Here is a 14,040-nt window from a genome sequence, read left to right as displayed (position 1 = left end):
TAATGTCCTTATAATGAAGTCCAAGGTTAGAATATAGCTCAACTAACTCCTGTACTGTCATTTCTAAAGCAGGTCAAACGTCACTAGTTCTCCTATTAGCTCTCCAGACTACAGTGCGCACCAGAAAGTTTCTGGTGCGCACAATAATCTATCTCGTGAGCACCAGAAACTTTCCCGTGCACACGCGATGCTTTCTCGTGCTCACGAGAAAGCTAAAGATTTTTTTTTTGTCCCCGTCACTTTAGGGGCTCAGTACAAACGAACCGGACCTGGGTTCACTTTGGGGTCAAGTGTGCTCGGAAACGGCCCCGGGTCTCTAATGTGAAACCACCCTTAGTCCCCCGACCATTCACACCATACGCCAAAGCAACGCTCAATCTAAGCTCAAGCTACGCTGATCCCACAACTTTCATTCAGGTGTCCTTGTTAACAGGCGAGGCCGTTCACACCACCCGTGCGCGTGTGTCACACTGAAGCCACGCTCCATGCTCAAGCAATCGTTCAGGATTCAGTCCTATTTTCCAAGCGTGACGCGTGAAGCTTGAAGCTGCCAGGCATGAAGTGAATGGGAATTGTGGGCGGGTTCAAGGCGCGCTGAGGAGGCGCTGAGCGGAAAAGAGAAGGCTTCTTGTGTAAACGGTTAAGCTGTGTTCACACCGAGATATTTATTTTTCTCTCTGTCACTTGATTCAACCCTTTGAAATCGCTCTGTCGCTCTGTTTAAATCGCTCATCAACAGGCACACGAATTGACGGACATGTGGAGGCTATAACGTTACGCAATGTCATGATGTTTGTCCACTACGAGCCACCGTAGATGTTTACAAGCTAAGCCTATCAGCGTGCTCCTAACGTGAGCTCCATACCGGTAGTACAGACTTCACTTCATGTCAGCTGTCAATCAGCTGTCAATGCGGTTTGTTGCCACACAATAAAACCAGCGGTTTGTTCCAAGCCAGTGTGATCCTTGACTCACTCTCACACGGCAGCCAATCAGCGTTGAACAGCGAGCGACTGATGCCAGCGTATTTTCGCTCGAGTTGGGATATTTCATCTCGGGCGACGAGCGTATTTTCTCCCTATCGCTCTGTCTCTGTCGCTCGGACGCCCAGCGATTTTTCTCCCGGGCGAATATACGCTCAATCGCTCGTTTGCATTGACTTTGTATGTAAACTCAATGCCAGCGAAAAACTTTAATAGGTCGGTGTGAACGCAGCTTTAGGCATCAGTTCAGCTTGTGCCTGCCTCATGCTTCAGCTCTGCTTATGTTCGGCGTCCTGTGTGAAAAAGGTTCTTACTATTACTGTAGGTGGTGTCTCACTGGTGTTAGTAATGTCTCTTTAGTCTGGATGGTGAGAGACGAGGCGGTGGGGGATGTTGTGTTTTCTCAGTGATGAACAGAATATGTTAATTTTGCGATCTGAAAAACAGGCCTTCTCAGCATGTGTCCCCATAAGAGAGACGCTTAATCCTCCAATTCAGCGAAGTGACGAAGTGACAGCGAAGCCGCGCTGAATCCAGAATAAGACACACAGCTGTAATCTGGCAGATCAAAGCAGAGTAATAGCACACCGCTCCCTAATGCATTGTCTCATGATGAGAGAGAGAGAGAGAGAGAGAGAGGGAGGGAGAGAGAGAGAGAGAGAGAGAGAGGGGGAGAGAGGGAGAGAGAGAGAAAGAGAGAGAGAGAAAGAGGGAGAGAGAGAGAGAGAGGAGAGAGAGAGAGAGAGAGGGAGAGAGAGAGAGAGAGGGAGAGAGAGAGAGGGGGAGAGAGAGAGAGAGAGAGAGAGAGACTAGAAATTCAAATGTGCTGCAACCACGCCTGGCACTCTGAGCCTGTGTATTTTTAGCGCAGCAATTCTGTTCCGTCTCTGTAATACATCTTAGAGATTTGTTTTGCATGTTAAGTCTAGGGACAAACACAAAGGAAAGCAAATCAATGTGTGTAAGTGTTTCAAATGATTACTTTCTGGGGACTCGGATAGACGGGAAAGCCGTGTGAATGCGTGCATTTATGACCGTACGAGACGAGCTCTCGCGTTCCCGTCGCCGCTCGGATACTCTCTTCGAAAGCTAAATCGAACGGCTGTCAACTGGGTATGTCAAAACTAAAACTAGCACGACTCAACGCCGACTCAACCCGCGGGCTGTCCACGTTTTTGATCGGTGGAATGAGACAAAAAAGCGAGACGATCTGGCCGGTGATACCAGCGGTGGAAATGGGCCTTTACGTTATTCCAGCTAACATTAACGTTATCGGTTGCTCATAACGTTACGCCGACCGTGAAAAGCTAACGCGTGCAAGCTAACACAAGCTATGAACAGGCGGTTAAGCTTGAACAGGCTGTTAGCTTGCACCCGTTAAAACCGATAACGTTAGCTGGAGTAATAAAACGCATTTTCTGAACTTACCACTTCAGTCCTAACATTACTTCCTAACGTTATTTGTTTCCTCGCGCATTTTTCTCCAAGCCATCTCCTTTGTATTGCGGTCCCATCACACATCAAATTATAGCAGAAACTGGAGTAAAATTAGCTCGAGCGTCTGGCCCGAACGTTACGCAACTCGCTCTTCCTGAACACACGTTATGCAACAAGGCTGTGATGAGGGGACCAACCAGTGACGGCTTGAGACTGACTGCCACAGCTGTCAATCATCCCTTTTCATATCGTCAAATAAATACTGAAAACAAACTGATCAGAAAAAAATGTAAACATTCTAAATTGCCCCTAGCTTACGTCCTGTTGCAGTGTTTGCTAATATAATAATATTAATAATACCCTCTAGAATGCATGACTTTTCATAGGTTTGAATAGAAACGGTGAATGAGACCAGCCTGCTGAGCGAAGCCGGACAGGCAGCGGTGACGGGGAGGAGGCAGCCCGCTGACAGGCAGTGGGGCACTTTCCTTTACTGCATATGATTAATGAAGCTAAATGAAGATTGATAGTGATCGAGGAGAGACACAGAGAGGGAGGAGGAGGGGGAGAGACACAGGGAGGGGGAGGAGGGGGAGAGACACAGAGAGGAGGAGGAGGGGGAGAGACAGAGAGAGGAGGAGGAGGGGGAGAGACACAGAGAGGGAGGAGGAGGGGGAGAGACAGAGAGAGGAGGAGGAGGGGGAGAGACACAGAGAGGGGGAGGAGGGGGAGAGACACAGAGGGGGAGGAGGGGGAGAGACACAGAGAGGGGGAGGAGGGGGAGAGACACAGAGAGGGAGGAGGGGGAGAGACACAGAGACAGGGAGGAGGAGGGGGGAGACACTGAGAGGGAGGAGGGGGAGAGACACGGAGAGGGAGGAGGAGGGGGAGAGACAGAGAGAGGAGGAGGAGGGGGAGAGACACAGAGAGGGGGAGGAGGGGGAGAGACACAGAGGGGGAGGAGGGGGAGAGACACAGAGAGGGGGAGGAGGGGGGAGAGACACAGAGAGGGAGGAGGGGGAGAGACACAGAGACAGGGAGGAGGAGGGGGGAGACACTGAGAGGGAGGAGGGGGAGAGACACGGAGAGGGGGAGGAGACACAGAGAGGGGAGGAGGGGGAGAGACACAGAGAGGGGGAGGAGGGGAGAGACACAGAGAGGGGAGGAGGGGGAGAGACACAGAGAGGGGGAGGAGGGGAGAGACACAGAGAGGGGAGGAGGGGGAGAGACACAGAGAGGGGGAGGAGGGGGAGAGACACAGAGAGGGGGAGGAGGGGGAGAGACACAGGGAGGGGGAGGAGTGGGAGAGACACAGAGAGGGGGAGGAGGGGGAGAGACACAGAGAGGGGGAGGAGGGGGAGAGACACAGAGAGGGGGAGGAGGGGGAGAGACACAGGGAGGGGGAGGAGGGGGAGAGACACAGAGAGGGGGAGGAGGGGGAGAGACACAGAGAGGGGGAGGAGGGGGAGAGACACAGAGAGGGGGAGGAGACACAGAGAGGGGGAGGAGGGGGAGAGACACAGAGAGGGGGAGGAGTGGGAGAGACACAGAGAGGGGGAGGAGGGGGAGAGACACAGAGAGGGGGAGGAGGGGGAGAGACACAGGGAGGGGGAGGAGGGGGAGAGACACAGAGAGGGGGAGGAGGGGGAGAGACACAGAGAGGGGGAGGAGGGGGAGAGACACAGAGAGGGGGAGGAGGGGGAGAGACACAGGGAGGGGGAGGAGGGGGAGAGACACAGGGAGGGGGAGGAGGGGGAGAGACACAGGGAGGGGGAGGAGGGGGAGAGACACAGGGAGGGGGAGGAGGGGGAGAGACACAGAGAGGGGGAGGCCCAGAAAGGGGGAGGAGTCTCCTGAGATCCAGGCGGGGCAGAGGAAGAACAGTTGTTTCACAAGCTGCCAGTGCAACCTGGCTAAATCAAAGCTGTGATGGTGGTGATGCTACTGGCCATGACTCCATTTTAATGACCTCCCGAGGGTCGCCTGTTGGAAATACACACGACTGTAAAACCACAGACGAACATGAAAACACACACAAACACGGTCTCTCCACTAGGCTGTCCAACACCAGGCTGTCTCTCCACTAGGCTGTCCAACACCAGGCTGTCCAATAGAAGGAAAAAAAAGCAGCTCGTCCTCACAAGGAAAACAACAACATTGGTCGGGTTTCAAGCGGGTATTGTTAAAATGACCGATGTTTATGAATGCAGACGTGTGATTAAGAGCATGCAGTGCAATGCATAAGCCACACGAGGGCATCAAAAACAACATCGAGAGCGCCGGTGTCTGACTGCAGGCAACAACAGCCATGTCATGCTAGCTTGTCGGGAAGGGCTCGGCGAGAGAAAGTGTGACCATTGTGATGACCATTTTCGAAAGGGTCCCTTGACCTCTCACCTCAAGATATCTGAATGAGATGATGAGAATGGGTTATACCCACAAGTCTCCCCTTTATTTGACATATCGGGGGCCCTAAACAGCGTTGGAATTGCATAAATTGATTATGGCTGGAAAGCTGAGACTCCTGTGGATTAAAGGAACCCACATTTGTCATGTGTGATGATGTTAGTCCCCATAGTAGCAATGTCACGGTAGCGAGACCATTTTCAAACTTCACCTCACTGTAGACTAGAAATACCACATTGCGGTTGTATGCCTCCGCCAACAAGTAGTGAGCAGCATAGGTGTAGTCCCGGCAGAACGCGTGGGAACGGCGTTCCCATACTTCTCCAAGGGGTGTTTTGTGTGTGTCAGTGTGTGTGTGCATGTCGAGCCAATAAAACGAGTGAAACTTGACAACGTTGTCATTCGTCCTATATTTAAGGTGGGCTGAATTATTCACACAGCATCAACTCGCGGCTTGAAGAAAGAAGGAAACATTCCACCTTAACTATATTTAAGGTGGGCTGAATGATTCACACAGCATCAACTCGTGGCTTGAAGGAAAAGGAAACATTCCACCTTAACTAGCTACAGCGCGGGGGAAACCTCAGTTTAATAAAAGCTATACTGAAACATACTGGCTTTTTCAGCATCAAAATATATTTTTTTCCACCAGTACCTCACTATAACAAGTAAAGATGAAAAAGGCAGCCAAACATCCTTTAATTTTTCGGACCAGCTGCTAAAAGGTACGTTTACAAGCATGAAGAAACAATGTTAAAAGCGTGTTTCTTTTCAACGCGGTTGAATCAAAAGTTAGCGTTAATCACCCCATTGCAATTTGCATCGCCAGATGCCAGTTGTGCAACTTGTGTGATAGCTGGTTGAGAGATTGTTTAGCTGTTTGTGTTGATAACTGAGTCTGCTCTGCTGTGCCCATATACGTATTGTAGTGGACCAGGTTTGTCCACGGTAAAGGTGATTGACAGGTAATCACAACCAAGACATTTCACCTGTTTGACGCTGCGCGCGATTGACTGGCTCCTGAGTTGATCAGCCGCGGCTGGACTTGATTAGAACAGGGAGAACTGATAAAGCGGGGCGGAGTGCGTGCCGAGAGTGTGTCTGGGAGCGGTGCTTGTGAAGCAGGACAGGGCTGCTGTCCGAGCGGTCATTATTGAACAGAGACTGTCATTGACTGGTGCCAAGACGGTACCGCACTCACGGAACGGGAGGCGGGCGGGTGCCCGTTCTCTGTTCATAGCTGTTATGATTTGTTCCCATTAAAGCATATATCTTTTCCTTACGTCGTTGTCCGTGTGGGTTGTGCTCAGGGATCTGACACCGGACCTCACCGGATTAACAAAGGTGGTGGCAGCAGTGCTATTTAGCCTGTCCAGTGGATACTTAACATCCCAAGCAAGGTTTATTTCAGTATTTTAGTTTCAGAGCTGCAAATGTCACGGGCTTCTGCAGTGTTTATAGAGGACACAAGTTAGTCGTCAGACAGTGGTTTGCAGCACTTGAGGAATCCGTCAGTTTGCTCATTTAATTCGTTGATATAAGCGATTGCCCGCCCCGAACGATTAATTAATGAATAGGCTGCGTGAACGTTAGCGTGTGTGCGTGCGGGGGGGGGGGGGCGGGAGGAGGGCGCTTTGTTGGGACCTGTGCGTGTGCAGGTGTTCCCCATATAGGTGCGTTCCCCCACTTCTCTAGATAGCACTACACCTCTGGTGAGCAGTCTACATCCATGTCTGTCCAGACTCATACAAGCACACATACCTTCATCCATGTCTGTCCAGACTCATACAAGCACACATACCTTCATCCATGTCTGTCCAGACTCATACAAGCACACATACCTTCATCCATGTCTGTCCAGACTCATACAAGCACACATACCTTCATGTCTGTCCAGACTCATACAAGCACACATACCTTCATCCATGTCTGTCCAGACTCATACAAGCACACATACCTTCATGTCTGTCCAGACTCATACAAGCACACATACCTTCATGTCTGTCCAGACTCATACAAGCACACATACCTTCATGTCTGTCCAGACTCATACAAGCACACATACCTTGAAGCCCACAGCGCAGTGGTGTGGCCATTCAGCCTTATGGCACTTTTGGGAGTACCTCAACAACACGGCTAATCATTTTCAACATGGAAAATGGTCCTACCACTACCCCCACATCCCCCCAACCACTTCCCCTACCCACCCCTCAAACCCCCGACTCTCTATGACCTTACTATCCCTAGCTATGGCCCCTTTCCCCTATAGCCCCACCCCTCGTCATGGTCTTTCCCAGTACCCAGAGCCCCCAATCCACTCCCTCTACCCTGAACCCTGAACCCTGACTCTCTACGACCTTCCTATCCCTATAGCTACGGCCCATTTTCCATAGCTCCGCCCCTTACTGATCTTGCCCCCTCCCACCACCCACAGCCCCCTAGACATTCCCCCAACCCAGCCCTCGAATCCCGACTCTCTCAGACCTTCGTATCCCTAGCTACAGCCCCGCCCACTTTCCTTGACCCCCCCACACCCCTTCCCACCACCCACATCCCCCTAGCAGCCCCTTCCTCTAGCCACCCCTCATGCCCCGACCCTCTACGACCTTCCTATCCCTAGCTATGGCCCTTTTTCCCTAGCCCCACCCCTTTCCCTCACCACGCCCCTTCCAAACACCAACACCCCCTCCCCACTCCTGCTATACTACACCCCTCGAATCCCGACTCTCTACGACCTTCCTATGCCTAGCTATGGCCCCTTGTACCTAGCCCGGCCCCCTTCCTTGATGGAACAGACGGACATGCGGCCACAGTGACCTTTGAACTTGACACATGGAAGTATGTGGGCAGTGAGGGTTACACCGTTTGAAATTGACATATTTATTAGCATAATTGGGGGTTTAGACTCTTAGATCACCTTTCTAAGTTAAATAGAAGCAAAATTATAGCCATTTCCTGTTTTTCGATATTAATTAGCTCATTATGCTAATTACTCAAATTGCTCAACATGCAACTCATGGCAACCAAGCTTAATCTCATATGCTAAGGCCTTGGCCACACTGATCCGTCAGAAAATGGACAGAATTATTGAACGGACAGATGTCTGTCCGATGCATGAGAACTGAGTCTACGTCAAACCCTTCGCCGAAAGCGCCGGGGCTGCTCCGCGGCCGGCGAGCCTGCCTGCGCAGCCTGCGTGCAGTGACTCATGCAAATGACTCATGCAAGTGACTCATGCAAATGACATGAACAGCGCGAGTATAATATAATGTAGATCATGTGCAGATAACTGGAGAGAGGTATATGCACTACATTCTCCCCTTGGACTAACTTCTAGTCACTGAAATCCTAGTGAAATCACACAATTTTACTCATTTTGCTGGGGAATCCCTTATAGCCTCGTTCACCGCCTCGGCCATCTTCTTTGAAAAGTTGAAACAAATCTCGGAACGCCTCCTCTCGAGACCTCGACTCTGATTGGCTAAACGGACAGTGACTATCCGACCATCCGATACGTCCATCCAGAAAAAGTTCATCCCTCTGTCCATCAAAACGTATGCAAATTTTCTGGATATGTACGCTTCTGAGTGCTCCACGGACAGTCGGACAGCTGTCATTGAAAATGAATGGAAGTGAACAGAGAAATGAACGCACACGGACAGACACCACGGATCAGTGTGGCCAAGGCGTAAGCCTAATAGATGACATTGTAACTATAAAACTTCATAGGAAACAACATTACTGGGTTCACTAATATACCAAATCACCGTGACGTCACCATGTAAACAACATTACTTCCGGGTACCACTTGGGGAAGGCGGCAGGTTTAAATTTGCGTGTTGTCAAATAAATGCTGTCAAACCCTCTCGTTTCCTACTTTCAATTTAAATTTAAACGGTTGGTAAACATGCTTGTCCGACGTATCTAGCCTTTCTTCTGTGTTTGTTTTATGTAGTGTTAGTTAGCTAATAACGTTTGTTAACTGTCAAACTCGCTGTTTTTTTACAGACTCGTTAACGTTAGCTACGGAGCTAACGTTACAGACAGCGGTACTGACGCCACGTTAATTTAATTTAGCTTCAAGTCTACTCTGGTCTGGTCTGGTCCAACAGGTAAATTAGCTAGTCTGGTCTCCACTAACGTTAGTGAAAGTGTTGTTATGAATGATATTAAACAACAACACAACACGAACAAACCATTTTTGTCTTCTTTGTCTGTTTTTGTCTTCAACACGTCAGTTTGTGCCGTTCACCGCCATTATGATGTGTGGACCCCAGTGGTAACCGGAAGTAAATGTAAACATCCCCGCTGATTTGGTCTATAGGCCATAGGGTTTCCAGTAGACTAATCGTGCATTCCTTTATAACTGGGAACTGTTAATCTTACCGGTTCAAAGTTCATGAGCTGGGACGTGACGTCACTAGAGCTGGTATTTCCCATTCCAAACTCGTAGGAGCCTCAGCAGCCCCGACGTAAAAAATCCTAGATGGCTGATCCACGCAACAACAGTAGTTATAATCGTATAAATGCTATTTAGCACTTCTGTCTTGTTTGTGTCTCATTAAATCAGCTGTACACACAGCACGGCCTACTTCTATCTGTGTGGACATGAGGCTGCAGTGTTTGTATGTGCAAAATGCCACGAAATGCCTTGTTATCAACTGTTATTGCTAACAATGGCTAGCCTGGCTAGCGACTGGATCTGACCAGTGAACAGTGAACTTCCCAGCTCAACTTTTCTGCAAATGGAATGCTAACAAAACGGATGTGACGTCATTTAGCCTCCACATCCCAGTTATTTTGCGATAAAGGAACGCACGATAAAACCTCCCCCGATACACACAAGATAGTTCTAACATAACCCTGTACTTTGTGCTATTATTGAGAATCAACATGATTTGCCATTGGAGGGTTTCATGTAGTAAACATTCCTTTAGAATTAGCTCTGGATAATAGCTGAGGTGAGCTAAGTCCGTCCATTACAGAGTCCAGAGAGCTGCCAATGGGACTGAGCGCTGAGTGCTGCAGCGCTATCAAGGCCCAGGTGCTAATGCAGCCTGACAACTACTCACTGTTAAAGTCAAAGAGATATATGCTAAATGGCCCGGGCTATATGGGGAATACAGGCTGCATATGGTAAAGGGTACTAAAAGGCTAGGATTAGCAATTTAAAAGCCTTGTTCTGACCGTATGTGAATGGGCCACTAGGGAGTAATGATGCTAAACACTCCGCCTTTTTTCCCCAGCATGGACAATCTGTGTGTGTGGTGCACACAACCTGCCACAGACGAGCACCCGCTGTTCTCTCATTGCATTCGCTCTCTCTCCGTCTTTTGTCGATGCACACGTACACGACGTGCGCGTACAATATGCGTAATATGACATATGACATATGTCATTTATCAGAAAACCCAAAACACACCTACACCGTGCACAACAGACTGATTTGGAGCAAGTATAGTCGTCCAGACACCGAACTGTGTACAAACGGGCATGCATGCACAATAGGGGTGTCAAAAATAATCGATTATAAGATGCATAAGATGCGGATGTGCACGATTCTGCATCGATTCACAAATGTCAAAAATCGATTATAAAAAAATATATATATATATATAATCAAATTTATTTTAATTATGGATCATAATACAATGCAATTCCAAATGCACTTTTATTTTAAAAGTAGCCACACAGTGAGAAAAAAGAAAGTGAGAAAAAATAAATCATGTATTGGGGAAAAAAAGTGATGCATCGATTTAAGATGCATCGAGATGCATCGATAATCGCAATCGAATCGAATCGTAGCCCTCTGAATCGTAATCGAGTCGAATCGTGAGGCCAGTGAAAATTCACAGCCCTAATGCACAAACACACGGGTGTAACAAACACAACACACACAATACTGCACCCACCCACCCACACACGCGCACACACACCCACACACCCACACACACACACACGTGCGCGTACACACACACACGCACGTGCGCATACACACACACACACGCACGCGCGCGTACACACGCACACAGTGTGTGTGCATAGCAAACACTCATAAGGACCACATCAGTCAGGAAATGCAATCACCCAGAGCAAATATAGCCTCGCTGCTGTTTTCACACACAGCAAAACAGTCACTCAGATTACCTTCTGTGGCTGACCGGCAGAGCATACACAAACAGCAAACGACCTCGCCAAGACTCCGCGTCCCAGAGGACATTTATCTGATTTGTCAGGAGTATACAGTTATATCATCTGCGGTTCCACACATATGGCTTTTTGAAGGCCGATGCTGATATTTTCAGATTCAACACCCTGAAATCGCCAAACTTTACATTTGACCATTTTCATGACAAAGTCCGTAGTCAGTGTTTTCCCCTGAATTGTATTCTTATTTTTTAATCGTATAGCAGTGGTTCTCAACGTGGAGTCCGGGGATCACCAGGCGTTGAGGGGGCGTCGAGGGGGTCCCCAGCAAACTGGTGAATTATTCAACTTCACCTTTATGGAACCCAACAGTCACGTGACATTTCTTGCCCCGGAAATGAATTTCACATTCATTTTCTCACTTAGACATTTCAAAAAAACTTATATAACTAGTTTTAAAGCTGGACAAACATCTTATTATCCGATGTTTGTCATCAATCTTCCTCGAAATGGGGCTATAATTTGGAAAACGGAGCGCGTTAGAGCATGAAAAGGACTTGAAATAGTTTTTTCAGACCATAAACTCATTTGTCATTGTTCAAAGTGTTTATTTAAGACATAGACCGAGAGAGAAGTTGGCTCGTTTCCCATAGAGTTGAATGGATGTTCCTGGGGAGTGCTACACAAACTGCGCCCCCCACTGGCCATTTGAAAGAATGCAATTTCCGGATTGGCTTCAAAAATAGGGAGGCTGAATTGGGGACTGATGAGGACACTGATCGGCTGTGTTGGCCTAATATTATATACTAGAAATGAGCGTGCTTTGCGGGCTCATTTCTAGGGTGGAGACTCTGGAGATGATGCGCCATGGCCCATGGCCACACTTTTTTGGGGGTGTGACCAAACGCATGCCAACATTCGGCGCTGCACTCTGTCGGGTCCCCGGCATCGCACCCCTGAAGTTTGAAGTCGATCGAACGAATGGTTTTCAAGATACGAGAAAGCCATGTTCTGATTGGTTGAATTGCATGGAATCCGACACTGCACTTTTTTTGGGTCCCCAGCAGCGCACCCGCCAAGTTTGAAGTTGATCGGACAAAGGGTTTTCGAGATCTTTTTTTTTGTTGCCAGTAGGTGGCGCTATGACAATGCGCATGTCCGAAATTGGGCACCACACACCGTCGGGTTGCCGGCAGCGCACTCCCCAAGGTTGAAGCCCATCGGATGAACGGTTCTTGAGATAAATTGCTTTGTGGGGTGCCAGTAGGTGGCGCTATGACTATGCACATGATTTTAGGGTGAGCCGCTCCTGTAAGATGTAAATATTGATATTTAATGACAAAATATATGACCATCGAGTTACAATTCCACGAGTTGGTGTATCGTGACGATAGCTAGCTGCTAGCATACGTACCGATGGGGGTGCCCACTCCGTAGGTCTTGGAGTCGATGAGGCCTCCGATCTGGGTGAGGTTGCAGTTCCTCTGGATGGCGAACTCGATGGCGGTGGACTCCATGAGGAAGGCGTAGTCTGAGGTAAGCACGCGCTGGATGCCCTCGTCCACGTTCTGCACCATCACAGAGTGCCTCCTGCTGGACATGAACTCCCACATCTTATCGTAGGTGGAGATCTTGGTTTTCTATGGGGAGACACAGGATGACACTGTCAGCCAGGACAGGAGCCTGATATCAGACTGAATCACTTGTCAACGCCTTACACTCATTTCCATCTTCTAGTCTGAGATTGCCCTCTGTTCAATGGATTTCTATGAGGGGAACCCCCCCCCAGGTGAATTCCACTTTCCCTAACCAATCACCAGAGTCCTGAATCTTACGTTAGTTACTCCAGTCGGGAGAACGTAAAAGAAAATAATAATAATATAATATCCCTTTTGAATAAATGTGTGCCATTCGGATTTCAAAATAAATTATACTTTTAATCAATTTGAAACAGCCGTGATAGCATTAACGTTACTCCTCGGCGCATTTCCTATGGGCCCACACTTGACAGCCCCTTAGTCCCCGCCCGTTGGGCTGTTTATTGACACTGATTGGCTAATTGTTAGTCCCCCTCGGTGCTGATTGGCGAATCACTGGTAAAATCGGAGAAAAGACGTTTGCATAATGATGCCAGACCAGAAGCAACCAAAGTCAACTCTGTGGAGTGGGCGGAGTCAAACGTCTGGACCCAGGAAACTAGGACAGCACTTTGAGAAGGAAACAGCGCCGCACCTTCACTTCTGATTCTGTTATTCATCTTAAAGGAACATAGCAACATTTTGGGAGTCTTTCAAGTGATTCTTATCCACCTTATTTTTTAATGCCCCGCTGTAAAATAAGGATGGATTGGATGGAAGGATTACACACAGGGTTCGAGTTATGGGGGGACCTATGGGGTCTTGGACCCCATAGCTAGAGTCTGGGACCCCATAGTCAATAACACCTGTGGGACCCCCACAATATAGCTTTTTTTTTGTCTCCTCTCAAATAATTTATTTTTCAATGTAAGAATTAAATTATTTATGTTAACTAGATAAATAGGCTAAATAAGAAACATGTTTTCAGTTTTCCAAAACTACCGTGTGAATTGTTGTTTGTGTGAAATAGGCTGCATTTCACCTCCAAGCCACCATGCGTCGCCCATGAGCACGTGTTATACTACTACAACCCAGCTGGTGGAGAAGAAGCCAAGGTGTGTGCAACATCACGTGATGTTATGAGTAGGGGTGGGGGGGGAAATCGATACACCATAGTATCGCGATATTTTGCCTGACGATATTGTATCGATATTTGGACGCCAAGTATCGATATTGCAATTTTTTTTTCAGGCCATGCCAGGCCACCAGGCTACTATAAACTTTAGTTCCCAGGCCAGCAGTAAACAAACGGTAGCATATTTTCATTTTGTTTTAACAGTTTTGTCATAACAGTAATTTACAAATTCCCCAGTTTCAGTACTGTTTTGTGCAAGTGAAGTGAAGTTGCATTGTTCAAAAACTACCTAAGTACAGTAGTCCACACATCCAGTTAAGGTGGACTGTAAGTAGACTGTAACAAACAGTTCAGT

The 14,040-nt window shown here is 48.3% G+C and overlaps 1 protein-coding gene across 1 annotated transcript in view; it reads right to left on the bottom strand.

Moving 5' to 3' along the window:
• LOC310798896 (glutamate receptor ionotropic, kainate 2-like) overlaps positions 1–14,040 on the bottom strand; it is a gene marked incomplete at both ends in the record, with an annotated part of 373,179 nt that overhangs the window by 28,051 nt on the left and 331,088 nt on the right. Inside the window, one exon of the mRNA XM_083661456.1 lies at positions 12,388–12,613. Coding sequence (XP_083517582.1) covers positions 12,388–12,613 — 226 coding nt within the window. The remainder of the gene's footprint in view (positions 1–12,387; positions 12,614–14,040) is intronic.

Source organism: Poromitra crassiceps (genome assembly GCF_964638095.1).
Source record: "Poromitra crassiceps genome assembly, chromosome: 26".
Lineage (NCBI taxonomy): Eukaryota > Metazoa > Chordata > Actinopteri > Beryciformes > Melamphaidae > Poromitra > Poromitra crassiceps.
Note: the sequence above shows the minus strand (reverse complement) of the source record. Positions and strands in the feature narration are given on the sequence as shown.